The sequence below is a fragment of the Myxocyprinus asiaticus genome, chromosome 9 (genome assembly GCF_019703515.2).
Source record: "Myxocyprinus asiaticus isolate MX2 ecotype Aquarium Trade chromosome 9, UBuf_Myxa_2, whole genome shotgun sequence".
Classification (NCBI taxonomy): Eukaryota; Metazoa; Chordata; class Actinopteri; order Cypriniformes; family Catostomidae; genus Myxocyprinus; species Myxocyprinus asiaticus.
This window is the reverse complement of record NC_059352.1, coordinates 52,025,188-52,043,833: the sequence shown is the minus strand read 5'-3', so window position 1 is coordinate 52,043,833 and position 18,646 is coordinate 52,025,188. Positions and strand designations below refer to the sequence as shown.

Genomic DNA, 18,646 nt, shown 5'->3' with positions numbered 1-18,646 from the left:
TTTGAATTTGTTATAAAATATGTTTGCCTGAAACTGCTCTAATAATCTATGTGTTCATGAGGTTTCATTTGCTTTTTATAAAGGCCCATTAATCAATACATTTTTTAAAAATCAAATTAATTACATGATATGCTGATTGATGAAATTAATCGTGATTAATTGCATACATCAGTATTTGCAGAGAAAGGCGCTCAAATAAAAATAATTCAATATATAATTAATTAACTATGAATAATAATAATAATAATATATATATATATTATTAATAATATATATATATATATATATATATATATATATATATATATATATATATATATATATATCATTTAGATAATTAAAATACATTACAGTATTGTGGCAGATGAGTAAAGCATTAATAAGACAATACAAAATGTGGCTATAGAAGGCAATATATTGCCATAATATTGATCATACTGTAAGCCTATCATTGTCTGAACTTGTCAATCTTTCCAAAATAGACGACTTATACTTATGCGTCAATGTACACATGCATCAGACGGATGCTTTTGGAGACTCTTATTTTGGTTGCGTCTTGTCATAATCACAGTGTTTTTAGGACACTGTGTCAAGTTAAACGTATTTTAAAACTGTAAAACGCGTCTTGAGATCACTGCATTCGGAATTGCGCTCCGTACAGGAACACGTCGTCATCTTGTGCTGTCGGTGAGTGTGGTTTGTTGTCTTTACAGCTGCATGTTGTCGTTCAGCTAGAGTTGTGCTTACTGCCCCCTGCTGACCGAGACTCATAAAAATAAACGTAGGGAGTACTTCAAGCTTGAGTTGCTCCAACAGAAGGAATATTCCTTACACTTTTTTTTATATATATAATTAATCACAATGAATTAGTCTACTATTTAATTATATTCACATGAGGAAGACGATATTACTGTATGTGTGTGTGTTGTGTGTTTGTACATAAGTGTGAAGTCAACATTATTGAGTTCTGCTGCTTATCGGAGTGTGTGAAACCGCACCAGTGTGTTCAAAGACTGGTGGAAAGACTCACAGTGGAGCTCTTGCAATTCAAACACTGAACGCTAGATTACACCTTCCTGTGAAAGAGAGACAGTGTAGAGCAAACTCAGAGAGAAGATAGAAGAGACAGAAAGAGAATTCTTCAGACACAACAACATAGATGGATAAAACATCTCAATACAAAACGACAATCTCAAGATCTCGAGGCTGAACTTTCTCTGGATGGACACATGAAGACCAGTCGCGTTCTGGGAAACAAGATTGTCTCAATACAAAACAATAAGACTCAAGAACTTGAAGCCAAACCCTTTGAGCCGAACAGACACACCAAAGACCAGCAGAATTCTGGAAAACATGAGATGATAATGGAAAAACCTTTGGAGCATCTTTAAAGTCAATGACAGTTTTAGATTTTGGACTAGCGCAGAGCTAAACATTTCAGCAAATTATTGGATCATGGGCTTGTTTAGGACTTCATGTTCCTCTGCGCCTCCGTTTGTCCACGTTCATGTGCTATTTTGACGTCAGTAATTTGGACAAAGGTGCTTATCTGCTGATTAACTCTTGGTTTTTATTGGAAGTGGAATTCAGAAAATCACCTCTGTTCTATAGAAAAGTTTGAAAGTATTTATCTCTGTATAATGACTCAAATGTCCAACAGCAGCACGGCAGGAGCCAGCAGCGGGACCGGAGCAGGTGGTGGAAGTGTGGTGTGGGTGACCCCGCTCCTGGGCGCCACCCTCATCACCATGTGTGTTTTGGGCTTGGCCGGAAACCTGTACACACTGGCCATAATGCGTTCGGCTACATTACGTCGTGCTGGATCCATGTACGTCTTTATTCTCAACTTAGCCACGGCTGACTTGCTCTACCTTGGCACAATTCCCTTTGTAGTGTGCACCTACTTCGCGCACGATTGGTTCTTTGGGGAGATGGGCTGTAGGCTGCTGTTAAGTCTGGATCTACTCACAATGCACGCTAGCGTGTTTGTGCTAGTCGCAATGAGTCTGGAGCGCTACCGTGCAGTCGCTACACCTTTCAGAGCACGTCGCTCGACTGCCCGCGGACACTGGTTGATGGCTTTGGGCATCTGGTTGGCTGCGTTTGTCCTGACGCTCCCCATGATGGTGATGATTCGACTGAGAGAGGGGCGACCGGCTGCCGTCGGTCTCGTCAAACGCATATGTTTTCCCACATGGACACCCGAAGCCTTCAAAGCTTACCTCACCGCGCTCTTCTTCACTAGCATGCTCCTGCCCGGCCTGCTGATGCTAGGACTCTACGCGGGTCTCGCCCGACATTACTGGGCCGCCCAGACCAACCTGGCACGGGGAACCAGAAACAGATCTTCATCATCATCCGTACGGAGACGCAGCCTGAAGCACAAGGTGGTGGGAATGATCTTCTGTATCGTGGTGGCATACTGGGCGTGCTTCCTGCCGTTTTGGGGTTGGCAGATGGCGAAACTTTTTTCGTCCGAGTCGCTTCGTTCTCTGTCGCCTGCTGCTCACACGTACGTCAACTTCTTCGTCACCTGCCTGACATATGGTAACAGCTGCGTGAACCCGTTGCTTTACACGTTGCTAACACGCAACTACCATGACTACTTGGCCCAGAGAGGTCAGTCCTCTGGGTCGAGTCGAGTTGATCAGGGGTCAGCTGTAGGGGTCAATGCGGTCCAGGATAATTGATGATGATACAAAGATACTTCACTTTCATGGCATTTTTTTTCCATACAATGAATACTGGATTTTGTTTTTTGGATTTTATTCCCTTTTCTCCCCAATTTGACATGCCAAATTCCCAATGTGGTTCTGATTCCTCATGGAGGCACAGTGACTCGCCTCCATCCGGGTGGCTGAGGACGAATCTGGAATGAAGACTGGATTTGAGCTGAAATTTTAAATCGGGCATTTTGATAAAAAAAATCCCTAGTGCCGCCCATGTTACTATGAGTTTTAATCCATATTCATGTTTTTAATTTTAGAATTTACTTTCTTTGTGGTGCTTTATTTTTTTGTTTTTACCTGTGAGCTTTGTGTTTAAGTGTATTGTCTCTTCAGAAGTGTGTTTGGCAACACATTCAAGTTAAATAAACTTACAAATTTACATGTGTACATTCAGGGATCTGGCAAGTGAACTGTTAAATATGTAGGCAATTGAGGTGTGTGTGGAATGTGTTTGCGGTCTGTCACATTCCTCAGTTTGTACCTCAGGCTTTTTCGAGTGTCTCTGTAAATTACCGTTAGGATGGAGGGTCTTCTCGATCTGAACTGAATTAACATACACTAAAAAAAAGAAGTAATCACATAACAGACAAAAGAATCATCATGTGCAGTTCAAATAATCATTTAGCCTGTATGAATCACATGCTAAACCAGTGAGTGGTAGCCTAACACTGTGTCCTAACCAGAGACGTCATGATAAAAGGTATCTTTTTCACCTCAATTTAGAGTTTTTGTCCTAACCAGCCGCGATGAGTGACAGGACATTCTGTCAATCATTTGGTTTCTATTACTGCGGCATCACGTCATGTAGCCCCATCTTCTTTGAACTCTCATTGGTCTAAACTCCGTATCATAACAGTACATAAAAGCCAGCGTCTCACTAGCTGGTTTGAAACAACTTTATTTTGGCCGAGGTTGTCACATCTATCAATTGTTGTGCTGAAATCTCACTCTCTTCAGTTGGAGGTCTGTCACACACACACACCGATTTAGAGTGGTCGAGGGGATGATACACATACCAGCTACCTTTGAATTCCTCTCCAATTTCCTGAGCTCGCCAAAATAACAATTGGAGTACAGTGAAAACATATAAACAATGGTAACAGACTGAATTAAGATGCTATTCATAGAGTGACTTTGCCCTGTGAAGGTGTGACTGTGTATTTATCTCCTCAGGGCTTACCGTAGAAAGTGTATGTCCATACGCAGCTTCATGTTAAAAAAACAGACTATTCTGCCTGATGGTTAATTTAGCCATTTAATTTGTTATTTAATTTTAGGAGATTCCCACCGTGTTGTGGGCAGACACATTGCTTGTCACTGGATTCTTATCGTATTGCGTCTGTTTAAGACACGGCCTAATGGTTATAGATCTAGACTGCTGACATGTAAGTTATGGGGCAACACATGAACTTGAAAAGTTCCATTACAGATGTTTCCAAAATGATTATGGGACCTACCTTGTGACCCTTGAAAACAGCTTTAACAAAGGAACAAAATAATACCTGTTCAGAAAGGAATTCTGTTTTACAACTTACTGAATACTGCACAGTTTATACGGTATGGTGCCCAAGGATCTCTATAATACATGGAGTTCTCTATTCACCTTTTTCCTGTATGTGGAAGTGTTCCACGATTCATAACAGACACCTATTTCGTTTTCCGGTCTCCAGTATTTTTACTTGCATCAGCTTATGTTCTTAGAAGGGCTGTCGATTTAATGTGTTAATTTAGTGTGATTAATTATATGAAAAGTAATGGGTTAAAAATTAATGCAATTAATCGTGCCCTCGACCTGTAGGTAAATTCCGTAATAAGGAATGTTCCTACTATTGGAGCAATTCATGCTTGATGTACCACCTTGATACAGTAGGGGGCAGTCAGCGCAACTTCAGCTGCACAGGCAACATGCAGCACAGCCTTCCAAATAAGCTTTTGTGCTCAATAACAGCTGGACCAAGCTGGGATCATTTCAAACTACGTTTACCTTGGCACATCGTCCTAAAAACACAGCACTTCTAAAAAGAGGAACTGAAAACTAGCGAGACGTGACGCAACGATGCATGAGTACATAGACCAACAATTAAAAATAGCGCAGAGGGAAGTCGGCCAATAACAGGGTTATGTTCAATGATATGGAAATAAAACAAACAATATTTTGACTTTTAAAGACATTTTTTGTATTAATATGTGCTTTAAATGCTTTACTTGTCTGTTGCCACATACGGTATATATGATGTAGTGTATTTGAATTGTCTAAATTATAATATTTCTTATATTTATAATTATTTTCATTATTATATTCTAAATTACCTTTATTTTGGGTGCATTTTGCAGTAAATATTGATTTGCGATTAATTTGATCAATCCGGCACATCATGTAATTAATTTGATTTAAAATGTAATCGATTGACAACTCTAGTTCTTAGTGGATAATTTGATGTGCAGCTTATTAAATTTGTAAAAAAAAAATAGCCAAATAAAAATCATGTGGCTCCATGATAGTGTCGCGATGAGCGTGTTTTGACAGTGCCTCACCCGTTAAAGTTTAATGAGTAGGTGGATGATGTGAAGCTATGAACTGAGGTGAGTTACGTTGATAACACTAAGTTGTAATGACAGCCAACATCTGCACAAGTTGAGTCTGAACTCATTTTTACTCCCAGCTAACATTTAAAATGGTTGTTGTGTTCTATCTGAAATGCTTGTATTGATAGATCTTCACCAGGAATTCCACTATTAAACATGACTTTTAAAAGATGAAGTTGAATTAACTCAGCTTAATGTCTTCAACAGAAGCATATACCATCGATTAACAACCTCAGAGCTAATGGTAGGTCTGTCTTTAAAGGTTTATAAGTTATCATAAAAATCAATTCACCTTTGGAGAAATTGAATGAGATTTATACTTCCGGAACCATATTGTTACACTCTGTAGGCACCTATCCTTTATTATAGCGCCTCAGAACACCAGAGAATAAATACTCCATTCACATTTTGTGGATTCAGTGGTTTTATTTGTCAATATGGAGTGGTTTTTAGATTCAGTGCTTTCAGAACTCAAAGACTATCAAGCTGTAGAACACCAGACCGGAGCTGTCATGATAACACGAGTGCAGATACTGACGATGTTGAGATGAGTGTGACCATCCTTCATTAGAGCTCGCTGCTCATTTGACCTTCAAGCTCAGGATCTTCACATCTCCAACCACATGGATGTGTTTGAATGTGTCATCTCCTAAGCGGTTGGGGAAGCTCATCATGGTGCCTTCAGGGAGTTTGATATAGAAGGTTTCATTGTTGAAGGTGATGCTCAACTATGGGAGGGAAGACACAGACAGAGAATAATAAGGTAAACATTAAAAAGAACAGAAACAATCACACTTAAAAATGTATGTATGTCATTGTATTATTGTTAAGTGTGGCATGGCAGTATAATGTAACCTCAAATCTGTGTTTAGGCCAATATAGGGCACTCCTTTAGTGCCACAATCCATTCACCAGTTGGGTGGAGGGCGGTTGATTGCAGAAGTAGTTAATGAGTGCAAAGGGTAAAGTTTTATGAGTGATTGTGTCATGAGCTGCTGTAATCTGTCAAATGACCAAATCCAGGCAACTAACCCAGATACAGAAGATATCGCACTGTTCAAAGAACATTCAGATAGGGCAGTTTGACTTGACTAGATCAAGACGCCCCCAGAGACCCCTCACTGGGTTTTTACGAGCTAATTAAACTCTGGTGAGAGTTTACATTTTCTTTAAAAAAGTAAAATCTGTGTTACAGTGAGACACAATGGAAGTGAATGGGGCCAATCCTTAAACATTAAAATACTCACTGTTTCACAAGTATAGACACAAGACGTAAACAACATGTGTGTGTTAACATGACTTTAGTGTGATAAAATCACTTACTAACCACATCTGTGTAAAGTTATAACCAATTTTACAACTTCATTGCCATGACGACATAGCACATAAATCCTAAAACGGCCATAAAAACGTTGATTCAATGGGCCCACCATACTAACTACAGTCTTGACCAACACAAAATAGGTATCGTTTGAAAGTATAGAAGCTCTACTTTCCAATGCAAGTAGACATTATGACCAAAACTCAACAAGTGCTTTGAAATTTGCAGACAAATCAGAAGTGTTATGTTTGGATAAATTATAAAAATTTTGCACTGTACATATTATTGCAATCAGTAAAACATAAAACTCATCAAACAGTCATGTGTCATATGTCATTGGAAAACTCTTAAAGAGTAGAATGCAGCCTATTATATAGCAAGTAATAGCTAAGTATATGTCTTTGACAATTATGTTGGTGTTGCTTATAAGCTGTATTTTCGCTTATATCTTCACGAACAATAAATGTAACATAAAATATCACATACCATATCTTAGAGGAGGTGATTATCTTTCAAACGAGCTCCACACACAAGATAATCAGATGTATAGATCATTAGATAATCCACATGAAGCACAATGTTACATATGGCCACCAGGAGATGGCGCCAAATACATGACACAGACTCAATGATGACTCAAATGACACAGAATGAAACTCATTCTGTGAAATCTCATTACTAAAATCATGTCTGCATACTATACAAACCTTTAGTCATTGTTGTGTTTGCATGTGTAATTAGTTCTTATGTACAATTATTATGTTTTATTTGTTTGGTGACATATTTGGACACTAATTATTTTTGAGATGCTATAACTTTTGATTGCTTTTTCGTATCAAAACAACACATTTTCAGAGCCACCTTATTTACACCCAGAGATATAATGTCAAATCAGAAAAATAAGAACAAAAGTTAATTTTTAGCTCAATTTGTATTGTGATTTTTCAGCAGTTTCTTAGGCTGAGAGTCTCAGAATGTGATATAATCTATATCATTAAAAAATTGAAAAGTTTTCTTTAAAATTATACCAAACACTTGACCCAACTTGGGTTTTTTTTTTTTTTTTTTTTTTTTGCCGAGTTATACGCCTTTAATTTTGTGTATTCCACTGCAACCGGAAATCTTTAAAAACACCTTCAGAGCTTAAAGGGTTAAATGACTTTACAGCACAAATAATACACATGTTTTAACAGAAGCATTGATGTCAATGCTTTTATAAAATTTCTGGTTTTAACATTTCTGCCTTTTAAAACCCTCCAAAAACTGGCCCCATTCACTTCCATTATAAGTGTTTCACTGTAACCTCGATGTTTGCTTTTTTTTGTTTAAAGAAAAAAAGGGATTAGTCGAAGTAAATTTTTCGTAATCAACATTACACCACAAACGCTGTCAATTGAGCTTAACTTGTATTGAACCTGGAATATTCCTTTAAATATTAGCACTTTCCAAAAACAGTTATACAGACAACACTAAAAATAGCAGCAAAAAATAGCAGCAAACGTAGCGGGTCAGAATTTACTACCTGTCTAATGGCAAAGTTTGAAGCCTGTAAAATGTAAACTTTTTAAACAGTATTGAAGGAGTTCCCATCTATGTTGGGCACTTATTGGCTGCTTTTCTTTATTATTTGGTCCAAGTCATCAAATTCTAAAACGTTTTTTTTTTAAATTAAATTTTAGTTTTATAATGAAATAAATTAATATGGTGGCACAATTATATTTTTGTCTACAAAACTAATTTCAAACATTTAAACATACGCCTTCAGATCAAAAGATTTTTAAGATCATGAGAAACATTTCAGTCAAGTGTTTCAAAACTTTTGACCGGTAGTGTAGCTCAAATTAAAGACAACAAGTGTCTGTTAAATGTCTGTTATTACTATTCTGTTCATTTCAATTGTTTGAAGAGGTCAGAGGTCAATCAGAAATAGGCAGGGTCACTAGTGGTCACCTTGAACTCTTCGCCCTGTTTAAAGGGGAAACAGTTCTCACGATGTTCGTCACCCCAGCCTCCCTGATTCGAGTTGCACACGATGACGTTGTTGTCACACCCATAGTTAAATCGAGGGTTAAAGTGAAGAGCGATCACATCGGTGTCATGACCGATGTTGATGGAGAACCTGAGAACAGAGAGAGAAGTATAAGCGTGAGACAACACGCAAGCACTTCCAAGTTAAATATTTGCGTGAACTATCTAAAACCAATCACACACCCGTCACAGCCAGATTTGACCTTTCCAGAGATCTTCATCTCCATTCCAGCCTTAAAGCTCATGTCCTTAATAGTGAACACCTGTCAGACATGAAGAAAAACAGCAAGAATTTTGTGGCACTGACGTTTGTGGCCAAACGTTACCGATGGACAATGTTTTACCATTTTAAATCAAATTTCAGTAGAGTTTTGTTATTGATATGCCTGTATCACTCAAGCAAAACATGATGTAATTGGTAATTCTCACATTTGTAATTCTTACATCCATGTAATATTGAATAAATAGGACTAAGAAGTTCACACGGGTTTTTATCTTTCTTCAGTTAATAAATCTATATCAAATAACTGTTTAACCTGCGATTCTTGAAGGTGATGATAAGAGGAACAGATGTTATCTGTGCAGCCAAACCCAGAGTTAATAATAAACTACAGATAATAAACTCATAAAACAGCTGAAGAGCCACTGAGCAAACATTTGATCGAACGCCATGTCAGGGACGATACTGGGTCAACTGTCAAACAAAGACTAAAATGACTCTCTTATTTACTAGAAACTCTTACACTTATCTAAAACTTGTTAGTTATTCTCTGTGTGTGACGGAGGAAATATCTGACTGATCTATAAATGTGTGTAACACTGTTGGGAAAGTTACAGTACTCAAAAAATAATCTGCTACAAATTACTGCTCTAAAATTGTAATCAAATTTCACATGACTAATTGATTAACTTTTAAGTTACTTTTGGTTACACTTTATTTTATAGTGTCTTTGTTAAAGTGTAATTACACAAATATAGTATTGTAGCTGCAGTGAATTATTGAGGCTTAATGCCATTTTTATGCCATGTTGTTCATAACAGTTGTCAGTTGAGGGCGCTATTTTGCTGCTGTTGTTTTTAACAACCGTTTCTGCACAATGTCGGTCTCAATAAAGCTCATTTGGTATCTTTGGAGTGCGGGGTTTTGGAAAAAGGGGGCGTGGCTAATCCAACACCTCATTTTGGGGAAATTCTAGAGTGGTTAAAATCGCTTACAGCACCTTTAAATGCTTGAAATTACTTTTGTAGACAGATATAAATTGTGCTTACTCTATGAATAAATGTATACAAAACTAAATTTTTTAAGGGATAAGTTGGAATGGACTTCCATTTGTTATTTAATCGTTTTGATGACTTTACTGTTATTCTAAAAAGTTTAAAAGAGTCATAAAGAACGAGTAGGTGTGTCCAAACATTTGTCTGGTACTGTCTCATTGTCACATTGATAACTCAACATGTTGAGTGCTCAACATTCATGTGATTTTTTTTTTTTTTTCCACAGTTGTGCAATGGTTTCCTTTAAAATGCTGATCAATGCTGAATATTTTTATGAAATGTCTACTTCATAACACCCAGGCTGCTGCAGTATCCACAAAGCAAAAGGTTGATAAATGTGTTTAACGGTCTCATTATCTGTCTACCTGAGACACACCCTGATACCTCACACACCTGTGTCTCTCTTTCTCTTTGACCACTGAGAGTCTAAAACTTCCTCATTTTCAATGACTTGGATTTTTTATAGGCACACAACAGATAGATTCAAATAAGTTTTGTGGGAAAAATATTTCAAAAGTTGACGTTACTTTTACTCAACTTCACCCGTCAATCATCATTACAGTCATGGTAGGGATTTTAAAATGTACTTTTGGATTTCCATTTTTAATAAATTGTGTACCAATCCTTGGATAACATAACTAATATGTAATTCATTAAACTTATAAGTGCAAAAAATGACTTCTCAGTTGCCTCCGTGTCTGAGACCATCAATCCGCGCATCTTATCACGTGGCTTGTTGAGCGCGTTACCACGGAGACCTAGCGTGTGTGGAGGCTTCACGCTATTCTCCGCGTCATCCACGCACAACTCACCACGCGCCCCACCGAGAGCGAGAACCACATTATAGCAACCACGAGGAGGTTACCCCATGTGACTCTACCCTCCCTAGCAACCGGGCCAATTTGGTTGCTTAGGAGACATGGCTGGAGTCACTCAGCACACATTTTATTTTTATTAACTAACATTAACAAAGATTAAATAATACGGTAAAAAATATTGTGTTCACTGTTAGTGATACCTAATGCATTTACTAATGTTAGCAACTTCTTAAAGATTTCATTTCATTACTTTAGCTGCAATAGTTTGCTAAGAGTTTTTCCCCCCTTCAGTGTTGACAGACACTGATAGCATCACTTCATACTGTTGATTAAACAGAATGAACAGTTCATAGACTGTCTGAATTAGTCCAACAAACTCAACCCTGACCAGCTATTACAAGTCTAAACATTATAAGAATATAAAAAACAAATCCCTCAGAAAAGGGAAGTGATGTCACTCACCATCTTGTCCTCTTCACAGGGGGGTAATCTGCAGAAGTGTGTGTGATTCACCTGTGGCCCCTTATAATAAACCCCAGGAGGCGGAGACCAAACACTCCAACCAATAGGAACACAGAAGAGCAGTGATCTTTAACCAATCACATGCTGAACTGATTATCCTGGGAATCACTATCACTGTTATCTCTGGAATTCCACTGAAACAAAAGAATTGATTCAGAGAGCAGAGAGTAATTTATTACAGACCACAAATCTTGAATCAAGTTACTTTTCTTAATGTATTTGAGAAATTAAACTACATCCGGGCTCATGACAGCTAGAAAGTTGCTCCCATTCATACAGAACATTTGCTTTTGTCTCCATCTAGTGTTTATATTGAGTCAGTGGTGTGTAAATTGTATGCAGTTGTGATTTTATGTAAGAAGTTTGATAGATTTGTCATTGCATTGGATGTTCAGAGAGAATCATTTCAATGTGTTTTTTCACACAGCAGATTTCTCAGGTGTAATCATGCGCAAGAGTTTTCACAGTCCTGGGCGTTCAGCTGGATGTAATGAAATATTTTACAGACTCTGACCAGCTCATTCAACACAACATTGATGTGAGTCTGATTACATGCTGTTATCTGAAACAGTTCGTCCTAGTGTTCTCTAACGGGTACGTCTTAACCGTAACATTTATATTTAAATGTATTATGCCTTTAAAACACTAGCTTTTCATATGCATATTTCATGTTCCAGAGTGTGCAGCTGGTGAGAGAAGGCAACAAACTTTGCCTATTTACTCTTTTATTTGTGATCATGCTTTCAGAGTATGTTAAATATTACTTCTCCGTCTCACGTCTGAATTAACAGTATCGTGTTCGTGACCATCGTTTCATTCTCTCCGCACAGGATTAAACACTCAAATCTCCAGGTAAAAGTCTCTTTCAGTTTTTACTTGTTGGGACTGTATCCAACGTTATGTTAAATGAATTCCAGGTCACTGGATAAACTTAAACTCTGGTGCATTTTTGGGCTTGCACCAGCAGTTTTTTCACACTCAAATTTAAAAGCTCACCATTTATACATACTGTGGACTAACTGCCAAACCATTTTTCAGAACACCCCCTATATGTACTATGTATAAATATATAGACTGTTACTGAAAAATGGTACAGATTTTTGGCAATTACTCCACAGTATGTGTAAATGGTGAGCTTTTAAATATATATATATATATATATATATATATATATATATATATATATATATATATATATATTTAGAAAATTTGAAAATGTTCTCATTTTATTCCACTAAATGGCAGTAAGAACTAGAAAAAAATATTTTTCTCTATCACCTTCCATCACAATATACAGATCTGAAATGTAGGTGGCGCTCTAACGCATTTTATCCCTCACAGATGTGCTCGTCCATAGACATTCAGTCTAATTTACAGTTCATGCACCACCCTTGTTATTTCATCGAATATCTCGGCCTCTGAGTGGACTAGAAGCTCAATCTAGGTGTCATTATAAAGCTGAGATTTTAACATCAATAGTCAAAAACACATTTGTTTAGCACCCTTTTCCTACTGGAAGGCATATTTTGTTCTGGACATCTAAGATAAAACTTTGAATTATTCATCCAAGCAAGCTTACAGACAAGTAAAAAATTGCTTTTATATATATATATATATATATATATATATATATATATATATATATATAATAAAAAAAAGGTAAAAGCAGATATCAGTTTTTTGGAAATCATATTTCAGTTTGTGATTCTTTCGAAAATATTTCGAACTGTGGTATTAAGGCAAAAAAAAAAAAAAAAAAACAACTGTACAGTCACATTCCTGATAATGAGAGCTTTCATTTGATATATGACTTGTCCATTTTGGTGCTATTTGAAAGACATATTTTTTCATATAAATATGTCTACCCCATTACCTCTAGGGGGCACTAATTTGTGATGCAAATTATTTCAGGCCTTATTTTGCTATTTTAAATAACAGAAATACAGAAGTGATGGTTATCTCTGAAAAGTTCAGATTCTAAGCTTTCAAATGATACCTCATATGCCTGACTTATGTATATGGAGACATTAATGTTTTAAGCGTAAACTTTTTTCACGATATAACGCCCCCCTTTGGACCCGCTGGCAGGTTCTTAGAGTTTATGGGGTTAATGTGATTATACAACAGTTAGTTCTGGTTCTCTAATCTGAATGGACAAGCAGCATTCCAAGAGTACTGATATTCAGTATAACATCACTGGGATATTTCACAGTTTGCATTGCAACAGTGCCATCTCTGTGTAGTTTCCAGCCTGATTTCATGAAAATTATGTGGCCCTGGCGACATTTATGCAAAATGTTATTTAGTGGTTCCTGATTGTGGCTGTTCTGAGGTGAAATGTCCACCATGTGGTGCTAAAAGAGAGTTAAATGTTCTCCCAAACAGATGAGGTTTTAAAGGTTAATGCCTTTAAATCCTTAAACCTAAACCGAACTGATAGCATCAGAAAAAGCAAATGTGAGACGTGTCGACTCGCGTGGTCTTCAGGACTCTACTACGGTCAGTCGAGCTACTGCACAATTTGATCACACTCTAACAAGCTTGTAAATGTAGTTGGTTATGTAATACAAACATTCAAATAAATCATGCACTATAGTAAAAATGTTTAGATGTCATAAGATCAGAGTGAAATAATCTGCTGTTTTATTTGTGATTTGTGTGAAAGTGAATAATTGTTGTTGTAGCATCTCTAGTGTTCATTTCACCAGGAAACTGCCGCGATACGTACAACAAGCTACGTAAAAATCATTTTGCAAAAATGTAGCTATAGTAACGTGATTCTATGAAACCAGATTGGTTGTTTCAGTTGCAGTCTGAACAATAATTTACAATCTAAAACTTTAACAGCCATTGAATTGAAGCTAGTGTTAGCCTTGCAGGCATTCAACAAAACAGTCTCCAAGCAACCAAATTACTGAAAATAAAGGATGCCATGCAATGCTAGTGTTTGTTTTGCATGAGTATAGTTATCCATAGATAAGATTATTCACTGTGCTTTACACACCAGACTCTGTAAATGTTTGCTAAGCAGTGTTAGCATCATGTAATGTAGGGACTTTATTTCAATTATGCATTTTATTTGTTAAAAAAGAATTCTTATCATTAACTGTGTGAATCTCGCTGGGTGCTACAGTATGTTTGCATGACATCATACACCTTCATCTTGGCGAAATCTGAGTTGTGGATTTCCACATGACTTCAGCTACGTTCACGCAGTCAAACGAATAACTGAAGTTGAGCCTGTATTCTAATATTTTTAACCAAAGTGACAGTGACTAAATTAAATATCAAAGATGGGCAACGTCAATAACACTGGAAAGTCTTACCACAATAGACGCAACACATTTTCATGAACATGTTTAATCGAGGTGGAAATTCATCCATCATCATCATCATCCATTACCTTCATTAACCTACAGCAGATGTAAACGTTTTTACTTTCATCCCATGGTTTATTCCAATGCACGATTCTGATTGGCTGGAAAACTTGAGCTAAAACCATATAATGCATTGATAGATTTAATCACGGTTCAATATTAATGCGTCTACTTTACTGTCCTCCCTAGAGAGATATTTGGAGAGTTTTATGCCACTGTATAAACTACCTTCGGACATAAATATAGTGCATCAAGTCTGATGAGTCTCAGAGCAGGGATTAACCGTCACATCACAAAACACATCAGCATAAGTCATCCAATGGCGTCTTTAAATTAACTGTGATGCTCTACAGGTAAACCAGAAAAGACAACAATGTTCATCAGCCCAATATTACTGAACCCAACTCGGAGATAATTAGAGCACATTCACTTTCCCCTTACACACCCATAAAGCTTTGTAAGGAAAGTATGGTTTGACATTCAGCTATGTTTTACATGGAGGGAAAGAGAAGGAAACCTGAACCTTTCAATGGCATCTTTCCTTTCGGCAAGACGATTCAAGACTATTTTAATTGTAATATGACAAAAATCCTCTTATTGCAGCGCTGCTCAGCTTGTGCCGCACACACCTGCTAGAGGGCCATTCGTTCACGCAGTACTGACTGAAGCGGTCAATGCAGATGATTTATAGCAATTTTGGAGGGTTTAAAGGCAGAAATGTAAAGCTTACAATTTTATAAAAGCTCTTACATTAATTCTTCTGTTAAAACTTGTGTTTTATTTGAGCTGTCAAGTTGTTTAATCATGGTTTTTATGGATGTTTTAGCATTAAACCTAGACCTAGACCAGTAAAAAGAATTAACATTTGACACATTTGAAATCTCTACAGCCTGACGTTGTTTTTCTCCAGGAAACGCAAGCGGACAACCGAGACTTTGCTTTGAGTGAGGCAAATTTAGAAGGCAAATTTTTGGTTGTGTGCAAGAGGGGTGGCAATATGTTTTTGCAAAAGTAATCTCAATGGCCGGTACATCATGGTAGCTAATATTTATAAATGTAATAATAGGCCTTCAGATCAAAAGATTTTTAAGATCATGAGAAACATTTCAGTCAAGTGTTTCAAAACTTTTGACCGGTAGTGTACATTGCTCTAAACTGTGAAGAAATTGAATTGTTCCCCATCTAGCCTAAGTCTATCCATCTGACAACTATTACAACAATACCACATAACTATTATGTATCTAATATATTTGTGACAGGTTATTGTGATTGTTAGTTGTTCTATTTAGCAAATGAATGCAAACTATTTTGATCTGTAAGTCTTACTCAATGCATTTTTTTGCCAAAGCAATTATAAATGACTATAGTCATGTGAACAAATGACCTAATATTCATATAGTTAGTCATATAGTTTGACGAAGTTTAATAGTCATTTGACGATTGTGCCAAAGCGATTGAGAAAAACTGTAAATAATTATTTTTAATTTGCTGACAAATCAGAACTGTTTTGCTCTCTTTATTCACAAATTTGTAATCTCAATTATATTAAGAGTACAAACATAAAAAAGATGAGTAGCCATGTGTTATATATCATTGGAAAGGTCTCAGTTTTTAGAACGCAATGAGCAAACTTGTTTCACTATGAGGCCAAACTGCAGTTAGTTTGAGTGTATGAAATTCCCACTGACACATAAATGTAATAAACAGGAGTGTCTTTTTGTCAAGTTTTCCTTATTACTTCCTGAAACATACATATAACATAGACGATGACATATCGTAACTTACAGCAGACTGTCCCGATTAAAAAAAGCCTAAACACAACATAATGAGATAAGGAGATCTTGAAGTATTCCTCAAAGAGTATACATGGATAAACAATGCACAAAAGGGCGTTCAACACACTTTGGTTGGTCACTTTTGACCGGAAACACAACAGGTGTAACAAAGTGAAATAAAACCAATAAAATGTTAAGAAAATGGTCTAATTTGTTTTGTGTTTTCAGATACCATATGTGAACATAGTCAATGCATTTCATTCCAGTTGGATTAAGTGCTTCCAATCCCCATTTTTAGTGCCTCACTCTAACCCAGATTGTTGCTTTTTTTAAAGAATGAGGAACGAGTAAAAAATAATTTTTGTGGTAATATTACAAATGCTGTCGATTCAGCTTAACTTGTTTTAAATATTACTGTCAGGTTTGGTTGACTATCCTGAAGGGGAAAAACAAACACAGTCCAAGGTGACAACACAATGACGGGCTGGGCTGTAACAGGGAACCAACAGAAATCCGACTGGACAGGAACAGGACCGACAGGGACCAAACAGGGGACATAAACACAAGCAACATCCCACAATGAACTGGCACCAGAAAGAAATCAGGAGGGAAACAAATAAGGCAGGTGAAACTAATAATCAAACAGGTAACAAGGCAAATGAAAGGGCATGGTTATCACTGAAGACAAGGCAGACACGAATGCACAAGGAAATTAGAAAATACAAAGCCAAGTGCATTCACATAACATGAGACAAAACACAAGTGTCTGGACTCAGCCAGAGTAAATAAACCAAACCAACTGAAGTGGTGGAGTCCAGACACAAGACATAAAACTGACATGGAACATGTACATGTCAGAGCTCTGCCACAAAGGGGAAAAACCCCAAAACTAAGGGCAGAACCCTGACAATACACCCTCTCAATGGGATGGATAACAGATGTCACCAAAAACTAGACAGAAAATAAAAAACATGATAAAGATAGGGAGGGGCAAACAGAAAAGTCCAGGGGGGCGCAGACAGAACAGACCAGGGTGGAGCCAGTGGAACAGACCAAGGGGGGGAGGGGGCTTCTGATAGGGGGCAGGGTCTGGTGACCAGGGAGGAGGGTCCAGGAAGGGGGTGGGGTCAGGCAACCTGGGAGGAGATTCCAGGAAGGGGGCGGGGTCTGGTGGCCAGGGAGGAGGGTCCAGGTAGGGGGCAGGATCTGGTGGCCAGGGATGAAGCTTAAAGGGGGCAAGGTCAGGCGGCCTGAGAGAAGGGACCAGGAAGGGGGTGGGGTCTGTCAGGATCAGACACCCTGAGAGGATCCAGGAAGGGGTTGGGGTCTGACAGCCTGGGAGGCAGCTCAAGGTAGAGGACAGGATCAGGTGGTCGAGAAGAGGTTCCAAGAAGGGGGCGGGGTCCGGCAGCCTGGGAGGAGGGTCCAGGAAGGGGGTGGGGTCCGCAGCCTGGGAGGAGGTTTGAGGACAGGGATGGGGTCAGGCATGGTGGCGGCCACTGGAAAGAGGTCAGGCTTGGCGGTGGCTGCTGGGCAGGTGTCAGGCAGGGCCGCGGCGGGAATTGGGGACTGGACAGGCCCATCAGCGGCCACGGGGAACTGGACAGGCCCATCGATGGCCTCCTGGCAGTCAGCAACTGGCCCTTCTGCCTCCAGGCGGACAGCAGCAAGCCCCTCCGCCTCCAGGTGAACAGCAGCGGGCTTGGGCTGGAAGGGTGCAGCTGAGCTTTTCTTTCTTCCTTCTCCTCCACTTAGGAGTTATCGGAGGTCTGGGGACCCCATCGTCAGAGGGGCCGACGGTGGAACTGTCGCTCCTTGGGGGCTATCCATAATCGGGTGTGACCCAATGAACCTGTTGGGACAGGTAACTAACAAATCCCTTGAATGACAAGACCCCCAGACTTCCCATCTCCCAAGCACCCAGGGGACTCTCAAGGCAGGTGTTAAAAAGGTCCTTGAGAGCAGCGTTGATGTAGTTCAGCCCATCTGCTGTTCTGAGGAACTCGGTGGCAAAAACCCTCACGTCCGTCCGCCTCCCCAACAGAGGGAATGAAGCTAGGCGAGCTGGATTGAACACTCTCTAATGGAACCCCGGGGAGTGAGAGATGGAAAAAGGAAGAAGCCCATCACTTCTGCTGAGTCCAAAAATGGCCAGTTATGTCAGGTTCGGTTGAGGAAATGGCAGGACTCAAATGCAGAATAGCGATTAGGGTTT

At 38.5% G+C, this 18,646-nt stretch overlaps 2 protein-coding genes across 2 annotated transcripts; one reads left to right on the top strand and one right to left on the bottom strand.

Moving 5' to 3' along the window:
• Positions 1-1,649: 1,649 nt before the first annotated feature.
• Positions 1,650-2,710, top strand: uts2r4 (urotensin-2 receptor 4). Its single transcript, XM_051706954.1, has one exon. It carries the CDS (start codon positions 1,650-1,652, stop codon positions 2,688-2,690), a length of 1,041 nt encoding a protein of 346 aa, XP_051562914.1. The 3' UTR covers positions 2,691-2,710.
• Positions 2,711-5,721: 3,011 nt separating this feature from the next.
• Positions 5,722-11,300, bottom strand: lgals2b (lectin, galactoside-binding, soluble, 2b). Its single transcript, XM_051706965.1, has 4 exons — positions 11,220-11,300; positions 8,848-8,927; positions 8,587-8,755; positions 5,722-6,043 (listed from the first exon to the last, which is right to left on the bottom strand). The coding sequence occupies exons 1-4, from the start codon at positions 11,220-11,222 to the stop codon at positions 5,897-5,899; spliced, it is 399 nt and encodes a 132-aa protein (XP_051562925.1). The 5' UTR covers positions 11,223-11,300; the 3' UTR covers positions 5,722-5,896.
• Positions 11,301-18,646: the final 7,346 nt, after the last annotated feature.